We start from the raw sequence: 21,169 nt of genomic DNA on the forward strand, positions 1-21,169 counted from the left end.
TTGCGGAAAAATTTTGTTCTTACAATGCAACTCATTGAAAAACTTATGTTAATACATCTTTCTTAGCAATCTAATTCTAACTCTAAGTAGTAGCTCAAGAATCTAATCTTCGAGAAATGCGATCGAAATCCATTCCTTTACGGTTAGATTTTGCTCACTTCTTCCCTTAAGCTCCCTTTCTTTTCTTCGATCCTACAAAACATCAATTGTAATCTTATTACATTATGTATTAAGAATCTAGAATAGAAGCTTAAAAGAGTTAGTAAATGGATTTTACCTATATTAGAGCCATACGTTTCGACTCTCCCATCTCTTAGATCTCTTAGGTAAATGGGGCAGCTTCGTCTCCAATGCCCCTTCTCTTGGCAATAAAAGCAAATCGACTCTTTTGGAACAGGACATGGAACTACTTCAGACATTGCCTTTTTCATATGATCAAACTTTTCGATCATAGCATGTCTTTCGTTGCCATTGTCTATATCCATAGAGGTCTCGAAGGCAGATTCACCAATCAACATTGCTTTTCTATTGCGCCAAATCATTTCTGATTCAGCAGCAATAAGCATATAGGTGAGATCTATAAGGGTCACATCGTAGTTCATCATATAGTACTCTCTTACGAACTCACTATATGAGTTAGGAAGTGACTGAAGAACCCAATCAACAGCCATTTCCTCACAAACAACGGATCCCAACATTCTTAACCTATCAATGTGTGACTTCATCCCTAGGATGTGTGCACACACCGACTTTCCTTCTTTATGTTTACTTGCCAAAAGGGCTTGAGTGATCTTGAACTTTTCAAGCCTTTGAACTTGTGGGTTAGGGAGAATAATTGGAGGAGGAGGAGGAAGTGAAGCATGATCTCTTGTTCCTCGATCGAATCGTGGAATATCATCTTCATGTGGAATGCTTGTTCCACGGGATTTGGGAAGACCATAGTTGTCGAACTTTGACATCTACAAAACGGGAGAAAAACGAATTCAAGTTAGTTGATAGATTGAGTCCTTAGTAAATCACCCAAATGAAATACTAAGGCTAGGACCCAACACAATATTCTACAACTCGGGAGAGGGATGCCGTAACCTTAATTGCAGAACATTTGAAGGTAAGTGAATGACGATTCACTAATTTCCACCATGAAAAACGAAAAAGAAATTTAAGTTTTAAATCTATAAAAACTCCTAGATCCTTTGAGATTCATTGAATTTTCAATGGCATGTTTAAATCTCGATATGCCCCTCTTGTTTGTGACTGGGATGCTGAGGATCACAAAGCGGGTGTGAATAACCATGCAAACTTACATGGTGCCCTCACATGTTACAGTCACCGATTCGATGTGCCGGTAAACCACACACGCTCCACCGAACTATGACAAACATTGAGTCACCCTTTGCTACCTTTGCTTAGACCCATTTAGTGTGCCGGTAAACCACACACGCTCCACTAACGTCTTCGCAAGGGCACATAGTGTAATTTCATGGAATTGCATCAATTCACTTTTGCCTAAGTAACTAAGATTGGGAATTTTATGAAAACATTTAGTTACTTTAATAATTCATTATACTTATAATGGAAGGTTTTGTCCCATCCTACCCGTTCGGCTAACGACCCTCCACTAGTCAAGAGTGCGGTGGGTAAGAGTGGATACCCATTCAATCGCCATTTTATAGGCAATTTCCTTAAACACCCCTTATAGACCAGCTTCGTGAATGAGGCCTACTAATGGTAAGACTGACTTTTACTCATACATATATATAATGTTAGACTTTTAATGTTATATATAGTATAGGGTGTATTTTATACTTTCAAAATACTAGGTGGTCTAATTTAACAATTATACTTTTAATTCAATTAAATTGTAGACCTTAAATTTTATGGATTTATTAAACTTCTTTTAATTATACACCTTAATTAATTAATAAAACCATAAGGGTGTGATTTGAATTTTTTTCAAAACTACACTAGAGTTTTAGAATTTAACATTCCTAATTAAACTTTTAATCAACTTTTAAATTCCAAAATTTGAGGGCAAGTTTTGAAACCTTTTTCAAAACATTAGGGTTTCAACTATTTGAATTTCAAAACAACAAAACTTTTGGGTTCAAATTTAAACTATAAAACCTAAAGGGCAAAATATGAAACTTTTCATAACAACAAGGATCAAATAACAAATAATTCAAATTAACATTTAATCACATAATTATCCATATTTGATGATTTCTTGCAAAATAATTTATCAATTTACTCAAAATAATTAATCAATTATCTTATAAGGAAACAATTATCTTATTAATTGATAAATATCTTCAATTAGATCAAAATTATAGTCAAATATATCATATAATCGGATTAATATTGATCTAACATGATAAGGTAACTATCCATAAGCAAAAACAGCAAGAAATCCCGAAGTACCCTCCTTCTGACGAGTTGACTCGTCGAGTCAGACTTGGACTCGTCGAGTCACCTTGGACTCGGCGAGTTCAGCCATGGACTCGGCGGGTCCAGCCTCCAGAATGCAAAAAATCGAATTTTTCAGTTACAAAAAGCATCAATACAATAGAAACCAATCAAGGCTCTGATACCACTGATGGGTTTTGGTCATAAGACATCCTATGTGCTCATACAAACCCTAATGCTTGGATCTAGGTTTCTCTATTGTACATACTTTGAATCCAAGACTATAAACCCTAATTCTAGCATATGGAATCAATATTAACATATAATTAGGTTTAAGAACATACCTTGATTGTTATATAGCAATAACAATCCAATTCCTCCTTGAATTGACCTTGGAAAGCTGAGAGTCACAAGTGTCACTCCTCTAATGTCTTACAAACACCATAAGCAAGTGGAGAAGGTATAAAGAGAGAGGAGGGAGGTTAGAATTCGTCCTTAGGACCTCTTGGGAAGGGTTAGACGAATTCCTATGCCTTAGGGGGTTTATATAGGTGTAAAGATTAGGGTTTTAGTCCTTATCCTTATCTAGTTGCTTATCCACCAAGCAACCATAAGATAAGTCCTAGAAATCCTTATCCTAGTCAAATTCTAAGTGATTAACACCTCAAATTCGTTCACCACATAAATAAGATAATTCTTACCTTATTTTGTGACTATCACATAATTACAATTCAGCCCCTCTAGTTTAATTAATTACATTTGATCACAAAATTAATTCTTAATTAATTATTGACCAATATTAATTAAACAAATATGATTTCTCCTTTAATATATTATTCTTATAAAATATTAATAAATCATAATAACTTCTCTCTCTTTATTTATTTCTCCATTCAAGTTGCTTTGGTGAAGGCAACCCAAAAGGACCATGCACCATCGGGTCAAGTACATACCAAAATAGTTATGGACTTAGACACTAATCCAACAAAAGATCCCCGACTACTGTCCCGGCTGCTCTCCGACTATCATGACAAGTCAAACACTAAATCAAAAGGGGAATCTCTTGATGGGTAAAATGACCATTTTACCCCTGTTATGGCATGGGTTACAATATAGCCCAAACCCTCAATTCCTTCCAAATCCATCCATGGCCCCGCTAAAGGCCCACTAATGGCCCAATTTGCTCCTTTGGCCCCCAAGCCCTTTATTGGACCTTACTCAAGCCCAATGATAATCCTTGGTCCTTAACAACTGAATTCTGATGGCCCAATAAGGCCCAAGGACCCTAAGTCTCAACTCAGCCCACACTGAGGCCCAAAATGCAATAAGCCCAACCGACTGTGCTACGCGGGGCGTACTCTAATATACGCTTAGCGTACTGGCCTGCTAGAGAGTACGCGGGGCGTACCTGCAATTACGCTCGGCATACTCATTCTGTTAAGACACTTTTCATTTAAGTGCTTAATACTCCGACTCAAGAGCCATAAACTTAGATCTAGGTATTATTCCATGCATTAAGCCATAAAGTCATTGACTTGGTGACTTTATATGACCCAAACCAACCCAAACTCTCAAAACACTCTTCTACTTCCATAAAGGGGACTAGATCTCATGCATGGACTTAATAGGACCACAAAGGTCGAAACTTTACTGCTTCTGGGACTCATATGACTCTAAGGGAGGCAACCTTGGTCTTAGAAATGAGCTTAAGTCATAAAGTCCCAATCTTGGGACCAAAAGGTCCAAAAACTTGCACTAAGGAGATCTAAGAGGTTAATCATCAAGCTCAAGGCTTTTACCTTGCAAAGGTCCGAAATGAAGCACTTATCCCAGATCTACAAGCTCTAGCCTCAAAGGTTCCTCCTTGCCAACCTTCTTCTCCTTGCTTCCAAGCTTTAATCCACCAGCATAGGTTCTCCAAGGTCAAGATCTCATAAAATGGAGGTAGGGACGTTCTAGGGTTTCTTCTGAGTTTGGGGAGTCTCATATGGGGGCTAGAGTTGAAACCATAATGTCCTTTATATATTGCTTAATTCGAAATTAGGGTTTCATAACTTTTAGCATACGCTGGGCGTACCTCCTGGTACGTTGGGCGTACGCCTTGGACATCCGCGACCAAGCTGCCTCATTACGCTGGGCGTACCCACGCGTGCTCCAAACATGAATGGAGGGCCTTCCATGCAAACTTTTCTCTATAAGGGCCATTCTCGCCAAATCTTCAAAGTGTCATAACTCCTTCGTTCTAGATCCGTTTCTGATAAACTTTATATCCACAGAAAGGTGGCGAGAAATCCTACGCTTCTAACAACATAACCCGACCCGGAAACTTCTCGAATAATAACTCCAAATTAATAAAGGACTAAAACGCCCCTGGCCTTGGCCTCTGAAATTCCATAAACGAATATTTTAGAACAGGGCGTTACATTCATGCTTAATTGTCATTTATCTTATGTTTATGATTCTAGTTCATATTTCTTATGCTTGTTTAATACTTTGATCATGAGCTTGGTACTTGAATGAGCAATTGTTGGTTTATTTCTTTGGTTTAGCATTGAATCAATGAATTTAATTAGAACAAGGGCTTTATGATGGTGGAAATCATCTCTAGCTTATGAATCATGACTCCTTTATGGATGTGTAAGCATTAACATCCTCTAGGAATTGGGGATTCCTTCATTCTTAAGGCTAATCAACTTCTTGGGTTCAATTGCTTCAGTTGGATCCTTGATTTTGATTAAGAAGGTGTGTTGTGGGCTTCCTCAACCTCCATACTACCTATGAGGAATCTTGGCATATCATGTTTCATGATTGATGATAGCTTATTTTATTTCCTTATTTCTACTAGTTTATTTTAGATTTTTAGCTCTTTTTAATTATTAATGCATTGTACATTCTTTATTTTCTTTATTATGGATCGTACCGGGTGCCTTTTATTTTGCATAAGGTATTTTGCAGGTTTTCAGTGCTCGTTACGGTTGCGAATTGATTGGAGAGTGGGCTCTTGAGGCATTGTTGGGCTTGGCGGATCCATAAAAGAAGATTTAGGCCTTAAGAGTTAAAGGCTTGGATATTTTGGGCTTATGAAGATTAAACTTCTATTTTTGGGCTTGGAGCATCCATTTTTGTAGCTAAATGATAATTGGTTGGTTTAAATCACATGGATATGGAGGGGACCAAAGGAATCTTTGATAGTGGAAGGGTGGAGTGGTGGAATGAAGGGCCAATAGCATTACAACAATACTTGCGCGGGTGGAATTTCCGTCGCGCAGGTACCCGCGCAACTACCCAGTTCCATAAGCTTGGGGGATCAGATCCATAAGCTACATTCTCGATTTTTCACCATTGGAGACCTAGAGGAGGCGATTTTGAAGCTCAAGACTCATTTCTTTTCATCTTTCCAAGATATTGATATTTTCTTTATGCAATTAGACTTTGGTGATTGTTACTTTGTTGCCATGAGTGGCTAATTTCTCTATATTGGTTAACTTTGGTTAATACCTTTGAATGTTTGTGGGTTTTTGAAGGATTCATGCTAGATTATCAATTATCTTATGTTTATGGTTCTAGATCATATTTCTTATGCTTGTTTAATGCTTTGATCATGAGCTTGGCACTTGAATGAGCTATTGTTAGTTTATTTCTTTGGTTTTGCATTGAATCATTGAATTAACTTAGAACAAGGGCTTTATGATGGTAAAAATCATCTCTAGTTTATGAATCATAGTTCCTTTATGGATGTGTAAGCATTGACATCCTCTAGGAATTGGGGATTCCTTCTTTCTTAAGGCTAATTAACTTCTTGGGTTCAATTGCTTCAATTAAACCCTTGGTCTTGATTAAGAAGGTGTGTTGTGGGCTTCACCAACCCCCGTACTACCTAAGAGGAATCTTGACATATCATGCTTCATGATTGCTATAACCAATTTGGGATGAATGATAAGCTTCATGTTGAATCCTAATGATAAACACACAAATGTTCATTGTGTTGAATTGCCTTAGTTAACCAACTCTCTCCAATATTTGAGCATCTCACCATCTTGCTTAATTGCAAGTTTTTAGTTATTCAAGTCTTTTAATTGAACTACTCTACAATCCGGAAATTGAAAAAGAAGCAAAAAGATTGAAAAAGTTAGCCAAACAAGCAAAGCAACAACAACTCGTTCAAGCTTCTTCCTCTTCTCCACTAATCAACATAAAAGATCAAGTTCATACTTCAAGTGATACCGACACCGAACCGAGTTCTCCAATTGTTGGTCAATCCTTCAAAGACATTCCGTCTGAAAACTACATAGCCATGAATCACAATCCACCTCATAATCCCAACCCAAACCCAAACAATCAAGATGCCAATACACCACCCAACAACCAAGACAACAACAACAAGAACCTCTCATTGATATGCCACCTTGGAATCAAGCCCCTCCTCAAAACCAACCCGATTATCAACCCCCACAACCACACAACCAACAATTCCACCAAAACAACCAACCTCAACCCAATGCTTTTCAAGTTCCACAACAAGTACATTACCCAAATCAACCCAATTACCCACACCCTCCAATGTATCAAAACCCAATGTACCCACAACAACAACCTCCCTACAACCAATACCCTAACTACCAACCTTATCCACCACCAATATACAATCCCCAATAATACCCATATCCACCTTACCAACAACCACCCAATTACATGCAACAATATCCCAATCACTCCTTTCAACCCAGTCCCCCTCAAGAGTTGAACTTAGACAAATGATGGAGATGGATGTTACTCATACACCTCTTGCTATTGTTTATCCCGCAAACCGCCAAGGAATTGAATTGAAGTCAAGTTTCATACATCAACTTACCAAGTTCCATGGATTAGATAGAGAAGATCCTCAAAAGCATTTGAAGTCATTTCATATGATATGTGTTAGCATGTTGCCCAAAAATGTGACATTGGATGATTTCAAGCTAACTGCCTTCCCGCCCACCTTGGAAGATAAAGCTAGAGAGTGGTTATTCAACTTACCATCAGGATCTATTCACACATGCTAAGAGTTACTCAAGGCCTTCAATAGCAAGTTTTATCCCACATCCCGGATATCAAGCCAAAGAAGTGACATTTTGGGGATTCATCAAGGGGAGAGTGAGACTTTTCATGATTTTTGGGAGCGATTCAACAACTTTTGTACAAGTTGTCCTCAACACAACATTCCCGAACAACTACTTCTTCAACAATTTTATGAGGGTATGAATGAAAAAGATCGAAGGATGATTGATGCTTCAAGTGGTGGTGACATCTTCAACAAGACACCTCACGAAATCTGATCACTTTTTGGCACCATTACTCAAAATCAAAGGAACTTTGGGACTCGAAATGAAATGAAGAGAAGTTCTCCACAAGTGGTTGGTGAAGGTAGCAACACTCAACACTTGGAATCAAAGCTCTTGGATTTGACTAATGTGCTAAGTCAAATGGTGGTGGGAAGTGGTCAACAATTGATGGTATGCGACATTTATGCAATGACGGGGCATTATACGGATAAATGTCCCTCACTTATTAATGAACCGGAAGATGTGAATGCAATGGGAGGATATCAAGGTCAACCAAGACCCATGGGATTTCAAAACAATTTCAACCCAAATTGGAGGAATAACCCAAACAACCCATACCCACCAAAGCAAAATCCACCAAACATTTTGATGAGACCTCAACATCTACAATACCCCTCTCAAAAACCTCCATATCCACAAACTTCTTATAACCCTCCAAATTACCAACAACCTCCACAACAAGGCCAATAAAGTGGCAACCATCAAATGAGCCTTCAAGAACTCGTTACTTCTCTTGCTCAAAGCCAAAGCCAATTTCAACAAGAGACCAAGAACAACTTCTCCAACATTCAAGCACAAATTGGAGACTTGGCCACCGCTCTCAGCAAGATGGAACAAAGGGGCAAACTTCCATCTCAAACCGAGAAGAACCCCAATGTGAGTGCAATAACTTTGAGAAGTGGGAAAACACTTGGAGAAAGCAACCCTAAAAGAGTTTCAAGAGAAAAAGAAGATGAAGTCATCATTGTTGAACCTTCAAAAGTAGTACCTCCAAAGGAACCGGTTGTTCCAAACATTGGTCAACCTGAATCTTCCAACAAGACAATAAAGCCATTGGTCATACCACCACCTTTTCCATCCCGGTTGGCTTCTTCAAAGAAACAAGAGGAAGAAAAAGAATTTCTTGAGACTTTCCGCAAAGTTCAAATCAACATCTCACTATTGGATGTCATAAAGCAAATTCCACGCTATGACAAATTTCTTAAGGATTTGTGCACCAAGAAGAGAAAATTCAAGGCAAATGAAAAGATTCAAGTCAATGCAAATGTGTCTGCGGTTATCCAAAAGAAGTTACCTCCCAAATGCAAGGATCCGGGAATATTTTCTATCCCTTGTACCATTAGTGATTTGCATGTCGAAAGTGCCATGTTAGATCTTGGAGCCTCGATCAATGTGATGCCATATTCGTTTTTTCAATCTCTCAATGTTGGACCTTTGGAAGAAACCGGAGTAATCATTCAATTAGCGGACAAGTCAAGTGTGTCTCCAAGAGGAGTGTTGGAGGATGTGTTAGTACAAGTTAATCAACTAGTATTTCCCACAAATTTTTATGTCATTGATCTTGAAGAGAAGACTCCTTCCAAATCATCTATGATCCTCCTTGGAAGACCTTTCATGAATACCGCTCACACGATCATTGATGTCCATAAAGGAAAAATTACTATGGAGTTTGATGGAGAGATCATTCACTTCAACATCTTTGAAGCAATGAGGTACCTTAGCAACATTTCTCCATTGTACCGGGTTGATGTGATTGAGCCAATAAACGGGATAAGCCCTAATGTATGCACACACAAAATTCTTATGGGAGATTATTGCAAGCCTATGAAAGAGGCTCAAAGAAGATTAAATCCTCCAATGATGGAAGTGGTCAAGAAAAAGATAATTACAAGGTTTAAAAGGTGCAAAGAGAAGAAAAAGGCATTTCATGACAAGCACATAACCCAAAAATACTTTATTCCGGGTCAAGAAGTTCTTTATCATTCACGCTTAAAGATATTCCCAGAAAAATTGTGATCTCGATGGCACGAACCTTTCATTGTTATAAAAGTTTTTGATCATGGTGTGGTTGAAATCAAGAGTTTGGAAATGAACCAAATCTTCAAAGTGAATGGGCACTATTTGAAACCATTTTATGAAGGCTTTGACACGGGAGAATTCGACAACGTAACATTAGAAACTATGATTTACGAAGATTGACGGAAGCGGGGCTATGTCTTGGCAAAGACGTTAAATAAATGCATTGTAAATAAATAATCTCCGCTTGAAGTTTTGGGTGTTTCTAAGCTTGAAGTTGGTCTAAAAATAAGCATATTGAAGTCTAGCAATGATTTTGGTGAAGTTTGAAAATTGTCAAAAATTTGCAACTTGCGAGGGTGCCCGCGCAAGCGTTGCGCGACCCAGCCCTACCCGCACAAAATCCGAGCTCAAATTACCCCCACATGGGATGTATTCTGATGTATGTGCGTGGCCGCCCCCCACTCGCGCAAAGTTTGCAAGGGTACCCGCACAAATATGACACTTCATAAGAAAATTCCGAGCCATTTCATATGCTTCCTTTGCGCGGCCAAACTTTCATCCATGTGTATTTAGGCGGCCAAGAACTCCACCCATACATCATTGTACGACCCATGTGTTGCTTCCATACCGTCCTCGCAGGCCTCTCCACCTTGATCCCGGTATGATCCTTCCTTACTCTCATCCTAAGCATTGAGGACAATGCTTAATTTTAAGCTTGGGGTGAGGTATTCTTAAACTTTATTTTTTATTGCATTTAGGTTGTATATTGTTGCATTTAGGCTCAGCGGAGTGGAGGTCGCCACCGGCCTCGCTACGCTCGTTAGCAAAATTGAAACACCACCCCTTTCCACTCGCTAAGGAGGTCGCTACCGGCCACTCGTTGAAGTTTTGGCGAGAAGAGAGAGAAATAGCAACTCGTTGTGATTGGTTGGAAGAAGACGGAGTGGAAATCGGGTTTTGATCTGGGTTTGCGCTTGATATTCTCCAAAACCATCGATCGGTTTCCAGTTGCTTGTGTTGCATCAAATCAAATATTAAGAGTGAGAAACGATTGTTCAGACCTCCAATAACTCGATCTCTTTCCTTTATCACAGTCTCAGTCTCGTTGTTATCCCGATCTGAAAATCTCTTATCTGTTTCATCTCGATTCATTGCAATTTGCTTCGGTGCTTCTTCAGGTAATCAACTACTTCATTGAACTATTGAAATTTGAAGGTTCCTATTAGTTACCATTCAAATAATTAGGTTCATTGAACTATTGAAATTAGTTCAATTTGGTGTTCTCCAAAACCATCGATCCGTTTCTAGTTGCCTGTGTTGCATCAAATCAAATATTGGGAATGTTAAACTTCCGTTGATGAATATTATCAGAATGAAGGGAGTACCCATCCTACACCAGTTACAGATGCAGAGAATCCTTTTCGTATTTGACCAAATTGAAAGACCCACTTTGTCTATCTGGAACATTGTGATCTGATGCTTTGCGCAGAGCGATAGTCCTGTTTTTGCACTCCATTTGTTTGATGAAATGCCCGACCGAGGATTGATAGAAAATAACCTGACCGTTGATTCAGATATAAAGACTTGGTTTCTTGGAACTCCATGATTTGTGGGTATAGTCAATCTAACAGATATAAAGAGGTTTTAATTAAAGGTTTTAATTGTTTTTGATCTTCTTCAAGAAGCTGATATGATCGTTGATTCAGTGACAATGGTGCAGGTTATATTAGCATGCATCAACATAGGTGACAAGAGCACTGGATGTCCATGGCTAAGTACATTAAATATAATACCATTGAAATGGATGTTTACCTTGGAAATATAGAAGTCAATCCACATTAATACAAGTTAACAACTGCAATGTTTTATATTTTCTTTGGCATTTTGCTTATATGTTTGAGTTCTGTAATCAACAATAACATAGATTAAATTGTGCTTTAAATTATTATAATCATTTTTATTTAATATGAACTGTCTCGTTAAAAGAAATCAAAAAAGTGTTTGTGTAATATTAAAAAAATGTTTGTTTATTAAAATAAAGTAATTAAATTAAATTAGAAAAATAAAATAAAATAAAAAAAATAGAGTGTTAAGTGTGTCACCACTCCTTACCAAATGTTAAGATAATATGTTAAATGGATAAAAGTGAGGTGGCATTCAAAAAGCTGACATGGCAAGGTGTTAAGAGTGTTACCACTCCCCTTAGCCTTAGAGTAAGTCATTTAGGTCATTCATAAAAATTGCATAAAAAATGCAAAAATATTGCATATTTTGTTTCTTTCATTTCTAATTTTCATACTTTTTAGACGCATTCTAGTTTAAGTTCATGCATTTTTGTTCTCTCTTGTCTTCTCATCCCTACAGATATCATAACGCCGAGTCATAAGTATTGAATCATAGATTGGTCCCGGGTCTTGATATGGAATTCCTTGTATTTGATAAATGGGACAAGTTTTGAGCCTCACAGACTATTTTGAGACCGCTTGTATGGGGGTCAGATGCAGGTAGCTTGATTGGGTCTAGGTGCGGAGGGATGTGGTTGGTCAAACCGATGTGTGTGAGCAAAGATTAGCCCTATATGGTATTTTGAAGACATTGAAGACTCGCATCTTGGTTTTGGGGGTAGTACCCCTTAGTACTCCCGAGTCTCGTCCGAGCCTTACTTAGTTAGATTCTCACCATCTTTTTAAGATATGTCATCATTTTTCTAGGGGTCTAGAGAAGATAGATAGATAGATTTTGTTTATTATACCTTGCATTGAGGTGCTTGATGAACTTTGAAGTTGGTCCCCCAATCCCACATTGGTAAAATAAGAAACTAGATGTTGGCATATAAGGAAGTGGGTAATCCCTTCTATCACCAATTAATTTTAAAAAATGAAAATTTGTTGTTCTTCTATGTTAGCATGGTTGGATTAGTAGCCATCCTAACAATTTACTCAATAGTTTATTTAATTGTAAATAATTAGCGTTGGCATTGTAGTTGGCTTTGATCTTTACGTTCGAGTGGTGATGCAAATGAAATAACAAATTTAGATTTCCTTCTTCAAAGAGTGGTTATTACATATTCTAGTGATATCGTGAAGGTGGGACTTATATCTTCTACCGGTGTCTTAGTGGCCTCCTTACATAATGGTATAGATGATATATGGTGGGTACAAATGGGTATTTTATTGAGAAAGTTTAGATTGGTTAGTTTGAGTAGCCAACCCATCATTCCCTTAAAATATGGTGAGTATTAATTATTATTACCTTAGCTTCTTACTATGTTTTCCTAATTAAATTTACTTTCGTTGAAAAGAAAATCATTTTTAATTAATAATTCCATTATCTCTCTCGAAGGAAAATTTCAATGCAAAAAAACCAACTTACAATATCGTCCACCGATACTAAATAAAAACTTACTAAAAAGGTCTTAATAAAATACAAAACATATATCATCAAGTACCTCTATATGAAATATAAAACACAACTTCCAACATTTTTTTTAAGAGTATAATTTCCCTGTCACATTTCCTACTTCATTCGAAGTGTCAATCGTTCTTCAAGCATTTTCTGCCCCATATACCTGAATTGTTAAAAAAAAAAAAAAAAATCTTAGTAATTTCTAGTATTTGAATATATTTCTATTAAACTAATAATGCATATATATGTATTAAGTATTAACCTTCCAATCATCATCATAGTAGCTTGAGGATTTGTTCCAGGAGAATTCAAAAGTGTTGAACTATCAATCACACGAAGTCCACCAACACCAACGACTTTATAGTTGCGATCAACAACTCTATCAACTTGACATCCTCCATGGTAATGCCAAATACTCATCACAGTGTCAATACAATACTGTTGAAGATCGAATGCGGTATTCACATGTCGAGGTCTCAAATTCAAAGGTAGAGCCACAACCAAAGCAAGCAAATCTTGAACTGATACTAATGGTTCTCTGAATGATGACAATGCTTTCGATTCCAACACCTTTACAATCGTTTCCATCCCTTGAACACATCGTTGGAGGTCTCGAGGGTCTTTAAAGTAGTTAAATGTGACTTTAGGATTATCATTGGGATTTATTGTCTCAAGCTCTAGAACACCTGAAGAAAGTGGGCCCATTACCTTTTCAAGGATGAGTCCAGCATCAAATCCTGATGGATCTATGTTCAGATGATGTCCAATTATAGATCTTAGCCTCTCAAGTTTTGTTGTCTGAAAATATTACAATCATAACATAAATATTAAGAAAACGATTTTGTTTAAACAAATTAGAAAAAATATATATATAACGATTTAATTATTACCTAAAATAATTTAGGTGGTTATATAAAAAAGATAATACAAACCTGGTTAGCAAAATGTCCAAAGTGGGAACTGAATTTATTGAGCAATGGCAAGTTAATATGAGTACTTGCGGTTTCAATAAAGCTTCCGAATCGGGTAATACCCACAATTTCAATGAGTGAAATCTCTACGGGTCGGGGCGAAGGAATGAGTACTAGATTCATTGGATTGTCAGATAAGCCCTGTCCAACCATGGGCTGGTCCAATAACACTTTGATCCCATGGCCCATTAAATGTTTAGCAGGCCCAATACCACTTAACATCAACAACTGTGGGCTCCCAAGTGTTCCAGCTGATAATATCACTTCATTCATCAATGACCCTTCGTTTAAAATCGCCATGTGCTCTTTCCCTTCCATATCTTTGTATAAAACACCCCGTGCTCTCCTTTCTGTTTCATAAAATATAAAAACATCAATCTATATATATATTGTAACCGCAACTTTTAGGGTTGTTTGATATGTTTTTTATTAGGTCCGAAAAGAAAATAGTCTGATCTGATCTGTTTCAGACTGTATGATATCACATTTAGAAGTGTATGATATCACATTTAGAAGTGTCTCACACTGTCATATTCATGGCCAGAGTCTTAATAAGATTGGATTAATCAACAACTATCAAACAAACCCTAACAACACTTCGGGTACACAACTACAACTCTAGGATCCTAGTATGTTTCTACAACAATGTGCTATATGCCGTAGGGCAATTTGATACGTAACATAGTCTAAAAAGTATGCATATATAATTAATTTAATACTTTATATGGCTAGTGACGATTGTACGTAGAAAAAAATATTATGCTGTTTACCATCGGTTTTGAATAGTACTCGGTGCACAGTTGCATTCAAGACGACAGTAATGTTGGTTGGATTAGCATACTCTAACAAATCGGCAGCTGTGTGTCGATTGCCACTCACATCAAAAATGCTACCACCAACTTTAGTTCCATAAATGTGTTCATAAGTAAATCCATTATCCGGCAACACTCCGACCTCCAGCAACCCATCTCTCACCGCCGCCTGCCATGCCAACACCTTCGGCTCAAACGCCACCTTCTTCTCCACCCACTCATAGGATTCCTTCACCAGTTTCGGATCGAACCCAGCTTTGTTAACATAATCAGGACTCGCCCTGGTGAAGAACCCGGCGTTCAGGGCAGACCCACCGCCGAGGACGCGAGCCCTCTGGCTGATAACACCGTCGGTGGACACAAAGGTTTGTGAGGCGGAGGTCGGAGTGAGGTCAGCGAGGGTGGTGATAAACCCGTTTATGGTGTTCACGGATGGGATGCCGTATGGTAAGTCACCTCTTTCAAGGACCAAAACTTTTGCGCCTTGTGAAAGTGTGGCTGCCAATGCGCAACCGGAAGTTCCACCGCCGACTACAATGTAATCGTAGGAAGACTCCGCCGGAGCTTTCGTTGCGTCTTTTGCAAATGTGGGGTATGGAGCTGTGAAGAAATTAAAGAGTAATTAATTAATGACGATATGCTGAGTTAATAACGTACTGAATGAATTCTATTCAATAAGCTTCATGATCAGTTACAAACCTTTTTCGGAAGTGGAAGAAGAAGCAAGAAAGAAGACGACGATTGCAAAGATAAACGGAGATGCATGAGAAACGGCGGTGGACTGCCGTCTGCGGCTGCTCCGATCCATGGTGGATTTGTGAATGAAATGGAGGTGATGATATTAAAAGAGAAGGATTGGTGAGAAAGGATTGACTATTTGAAGTGGATGAACTACCAGCGTTTATGCGTTTGCAAACACTGCCTTAATTGCTATGACGACACACCATATTTTGTTATAGATTTTGAGTCACAAATAATTATACAATAAAATATTCATATTATAGATTTTTTTTTCTTATGAGTTATGACATCTTTTTCTAGACGATAACAATTTCCTTTGAAAGAATCTATTATGATTACCAGAAATGGAAAATTTATTGATCATAATTATTATTCCGTGTTAAGGTTTTGCATTTGGTAGAAGATATTTTAAATAAAAATCTATCATAATGCACAAAAGTTACATTTTAAGGTTTTGCTTATAAAAAGATAGTGACATTTCCTATTATATTTTGTTAACTATATATGTATATATATGTCGGTAAAATGTTAAGCATAGATAAAAATCTGCCAAGTTACTAAACATTAATGATGTACGGTTTACGGATGGTTGGTTTGATGAATGATGTCTTTCAATATTCAATACAATGAAATTGTCAACAAATTTTTATATTATGTAATTTAAATAAAATTTTAGTTTTGTTTGTCAGGTTTTACAAAAAATAAGATGGAGTTACAATTTAACTGCAAAGTATACAACACCGTGATAATAATAATAATAATAATAATAATAATAATAATAACAATAGTTGTGATAATTAATAATAACAATAATAAACAAAAAAAAAAAACAAATATATATATATATATATATATATAATAATAATAATAATAATAGTAAATATAAAATATAAGAGTAACACACACACACACATATATATATATATATATATATATATATATATATATATATATATATATAGTGATAATTAAAAATAACAATAATAAAAAAAACAAATACACTACAACTATGAAAATAATAACTATAATATAATAATAGTAAATATAAAATATAATAGTAAGCTCATGGATACTAAACTCATTATATATATATATATATATATATATATATATATATATATATATATATATATATATATATATATATATATATATATATATATATATATATATAATGAATTATTTTTTTGATAACGTTTTTGAGGCAAAACTAAAGGAATTAGATTATGTCAAATTCTATGAAATTGAATATTTCTAAGGGTTAAAGAACTAAATTATTTTAATTCTACCTAATGGTAGAAATGTTTCCAAAAAAAACCTAATTTAACTTATATCTAAACATGTCATGGATATTAAACTTGAAATAAAAGTTTTAAATAACGTTAAGTTTGATTCCAAGGTAATGTCAAACCTCAACTTTTACGAATCGTAACGAATCACGTTGTTTGTAAGGCAGTAATTTTGTGTGCGTGTTTATATATATATATATATATATATATATATATATATATATATATATATATATATATATATATATATGTTAAGACAACATTTTCTTGAAACGTGATATAAAATACAAATTTTAAAAACGCGACAAGCTTTTTAAAACCTTTTTCGAAATAAGTGGTGGAAAGTAATGGGTCTTTGTTTGTTGAAAGAGTTTATATTAATAAAATAAAATAAAAATTAGCAGATGAAAATTCAATAGCTTCTATAAAAAATCAATAAAAATATTTATATGCTTTTACATAATTTACATTATAGTTTTTTGAACCTACTTGCAAAAGAAATATAACAAAAAAGAATTGTAATATGAAATATTCTAATTAATTTGGATTTCGATGCATTTTATTCATTTCAAAAATATTTTGGATGTGTTTGCACATAGTTTTTGGAAACTTCTAGTTTTAGCTTTTAAGAAAATTCACGAAAAAAAAAAAGTTTCTTTCGATGGTTGGAGTTTTCTAGTTTTATCTTAAACAAAAATATCCAAATAAAAAAACTAATTCAAAGTTGCTTTGACAAAAACTCATTTATATTTTTAGAAATTGATTTAGTTATCCTTTTCTAAAATCATGCTTGTATTATATATATATATATATATATATATATATATATATATATATATATATATATATATATATATATATATTAATTTCATTTTATGTATTTTAAAAGTTTTTAATTATTTTTACCGAAAAAAAAAAACCTACATCTTCTGGCTTCCAGATTCCAACTACCCAATTATTAGCTATCAATTACCAAATAATAGTTACCAGTTAATTTTTTTCAAAAAGACTCAAACTTTTCTTTGTTTGAAAAGAATTCTTTAGATTTGAACAATATTCTAAGTCTCTTAAAAAATGAAATCAAACAGTATATGAGTGACAATGTGGTCAATTTGGATTCTTAATTGAATTTTAATAGATTCAAGCGAACAAACTCCTCCTAAAAATGAAATCGTATTTTTTAACTTGTGAGACGACTTGTTTAAAAGATTGTAATATATTCATTGTTTAAACGAGTATAATATATTTTGCAATATGATAAAAATATTAATTCCAACCACTCAAAACCCATCTGTACAAGCTTATGCTATCCATTTTGTAACTTGTAAGACGAATTGTAAAGATGAGACTTTTTTTTGGCCAAGAAGCAGGACTCATGTTTGACATGTATCTATCAAATAAAAGATAGGGCTGTAAGCCTTTAACCTTCTATGGATGCTTATGCGACACATCTTGCAATTTGAAAACCAAACTATAAAACAAAAATACGAGTTCATATATGAATGAATCAATTTATATTTTTCATTATAATTCTTTTCTGAAAATATAAAACGAATTAAACCTGTTTTGTCAACTATAATTAAACAAAAAAAGTTTGAATTTCATTTTGCAATGTTTAGAGAAATAAGATCATGTTAGCCATATAGAAAAATATGAAAATCATTATCATTATCTTGGTTCGGGAATTCGACTTGACGTGTTTGGCACGGAACGTTTGAGAGCTTCTAGCGTTTGACAAAACGTTATGTTTTGAACAAAAAGTTTTGTTTGGCACTGCAAGCTTTTAGCCTTTAGTTTAAAAAAAACATCTAAATCTAAAAGCTATCTCATGTAACATTTAACAAATCGCTACCAGCTAGTTTTGTCGAATACCCTTTAAACTAATTTCTTTTTTAAGTCACTTGGTGAAAAAATTTATGATTAAAATAGTTAAAGAGACAAAATATTTTTCTATAATTTTTATTATACTCAAAATTTTAGTCATCAAGAACAAATTACCTTGATTGTTCGGTGCATGATTTTGTTTTCTAACAAAATCCAAGTAGTTGGATATTTTTTTGGAATTTTAAAAAAGTAGGTGATATTTTTGATTTGAGATTTTTTTTAATGAATTTTAGATGCATTGAAAAGATCTTGATTAGAATGATGTAAGGATGATGTTATGATAATGATTTTTATACAATAAAAGAACACCAATGGGTTAACAAACGACTACTTGAAATTAATAGTAGGGTTGTATATATGTCATGTGATTGTCATATTTTTAACCTTACTATTGGTGATAAGTCATTTTCTTTTGTTAAAGTTGTGTCTTTTTTTGATGTTACTTATCTATATTGTTTTCTAGTTCTACTAAAGGATGAAAAATATTGTTAGATAATGGTTAACCTTTAACTGTTAAATCTTTATCTAATACTCTTAGAAAAGTAGGATTAAAAGTGTCGAAATGATTAGATTTCCAGCTACTCAAATATTACTAGCTTTGAAAGAGTTAACTAAAAGATGTGTTAACCCAAAATAAATAAATAAATAATAAATAAATAAATAAACCAAAGCCAAAAATCTAGTTAGTGCCATCGAGAGTTTTGAATTTTTACTTGGTGTGAATTTTTATTTGTTATAAATATGGTAAATAAAATAGTTCAATTTAAATCTATTTGTCTTTTTTTAACAACCGAAAGATTTTATAAACAACTAGCTAAAAAGCTAGAAAAACAAATACAATTAGATGTGCATCAAAGGATTTTGTAACCAAAATGACAACTGAATCAAAAAATTTCTTATTTCTAAAAGAAAACCACTCAAAAGAATTGAGAACAATCAAATCCATAATGAGACATTTAGGAAAATTCGAAGCTTGGAACAATACGTTATTTCTGTCCCGCCACAAAATCCATATAGTGGAAAGAATGATAACCTCTAACACGTTTATTTTCTTACTCGATAATGGAACCGTGTCAACCCATGACATAAGCTCGACAATATTGATCAGAGGACGGAGCGTCAAATCCACCCATCTAGTAATTGCATTCCACACCTGGACTGCAATATCACATAAAAGGAAAACATGATTGCTATCCTCCACCGCATTGTCACACGAAGGGCAAAACATACACGGGATGTCAATACCACGATTACTCAAATTGATTCTAGTTGTAATACCATTCAAAAGAACCCGCCACATGAAAACATTTATCTTTATCAGGACGTATTTATTCCAACATGTAGAAACCGTGGTCGCATGCGAAGTTAAGTCATCAATCATTTGCCTAGTATTGCTAACTGAGAATGTATCATCAAGGACCAAATTCGACTCCCATGAGTCCAACTCCGATCCTACAACCACATCAGCCAGCCTATCAACCAAACCATACAACTAAAATGCCTACATCCACCTCTAACTTCTCTACACCAACCCCACACCCAATCAAACTCAAGCCATCGATCTGCCACCATGCAATCTTTAAACACCTCAAGCTTATATAATCTAGGGAAAGAATGACGAATGAATATTATTCCCAACCCACACTTCTTCCCTAAAATAAGTATGAACACTATTTCCCAATATTCTAGGATTGAGTCATTACGGATTAAATTAAGATCATGTTACTTGGGGAAAGTCTGAGCAATAGCAGCCCACGACCCTCTAGACACCGGATTGTAACACTAAAAAAATCACCATAAATTTAAAATTTTCAAAACCAACCATGAATCAATATTGTTTACAAAAAAGAGTCATTTTTTCAAAAGCGTTATTTTAAATCAGATTTTTCTCAAGACCCGAAGACATATAAACAAGAAGCTATATACGATCACACCTTCTTCTTTCCACGATCCTCGGACGTACATGATGATGGGTTTTAAACAAAAGAACATCCTATGTGCTCATGCAAACCCTAAAGCTTGGATCTAGGTTTCTATATTGTACATGTAATTCATCCAAGACTTATGAACCCTAGATCTAGCATACATATTTCAAAATTATCATATAAGATCAGATCTAGATGATTACCTCTTCAAGAATGGCTTGAATCTTCTTCTCTTGGAGCTTAGAGTCCCAAATGTCACTCCTCTAATGGCTTACAAATACCACAAGCAAGAGGTTGATATTGGAGAGAGGGGAGGAGGCACAATTTCAGCTATGAACTGTAACATACACGTTTTGAAATCGTGTTTTAAGTAAATAATATTATGAAATATTATGTGAATTTGAATGTTGAGTTCTAACAGATAGTTTTTACTAGAATTGAAGTAAAACTATGCTTAGAATCATTCAGAAAGTATTGGAAGTCTTATGAGATTCCAATTAAAAGCCAAATAGTGAAATATAGCAAAAATATAAAATCTGGAATAAGTAAAATTTTATTATTGAAAGTTATAGATAATCTCGTTAGAAACATTTAGGCGAAAACCTCATCAAAATCCGA

The 21,169-nt window shown here is 35.0% G+C and overlaps 2 protein-coding genes across 2 annotated transcripts; one reads left to right on the plus strand and one right to left on the minus strand.

Annotated features, from left to right (window-relative positions):
* Positions 1-8,210: 8,210 nt before the first annotated feature.
* LOC145090152 (uncharacterized) lies at positions 8,211-9,521 on the plus strand. The gene has a single exon (XM_079028483.1). It carries the CDS (start codon positions 8,211-8,213, stop codon positions 9,519-9,521), a length of 1,311 nt encoding a protein of 436 aa, XP_078884609.1.
* Positions 9,522-12,832: 3,311 nt separating this feature from the next.
* LOC145088804 (protein HOTHEAD-like) lies at positions 12,833-15,647 on the minus strand. The gene is made up of 5 exons (XM_079027213.1): positions 15,412-15,647; positions 14,671-15,312; positions 13,862-14,250; positions 13,192-13,727; positions 12,833-13,092 (listed from the first exon to the last, which is right to left on the minus strand). The coding sequence occupies exons 1-5, from the start codon at positions 15,518-15,520 to the stop codon at positions 13,041-13,043; spliced, it is 1,728 nt and encodes a 575-aa protein (XP_078883339.1). The 5' UTR covers positions 15,521-15,647; the 3' UTR covers positions 12,833-13,040.
* Positions 15,648-21,169: the final 5,522 nt, after the last annotated feature.

This window comes from Lactuca serriola, chromosome 2, assembly GCF_051521515.1.
Source record: "Lactuca serriola cultivar US96UC23 chromosome 2, Lser_US96UC23_V15, whole genome shotgun sequence".
Classification (NCBI taxonomy): domain Eukaryota; kingdom Viridiplantae; phylum Streptophyta; class Magnoliopsida; order Asterales; family Asteraceae; genus Lactuca; species Lactuca serriola.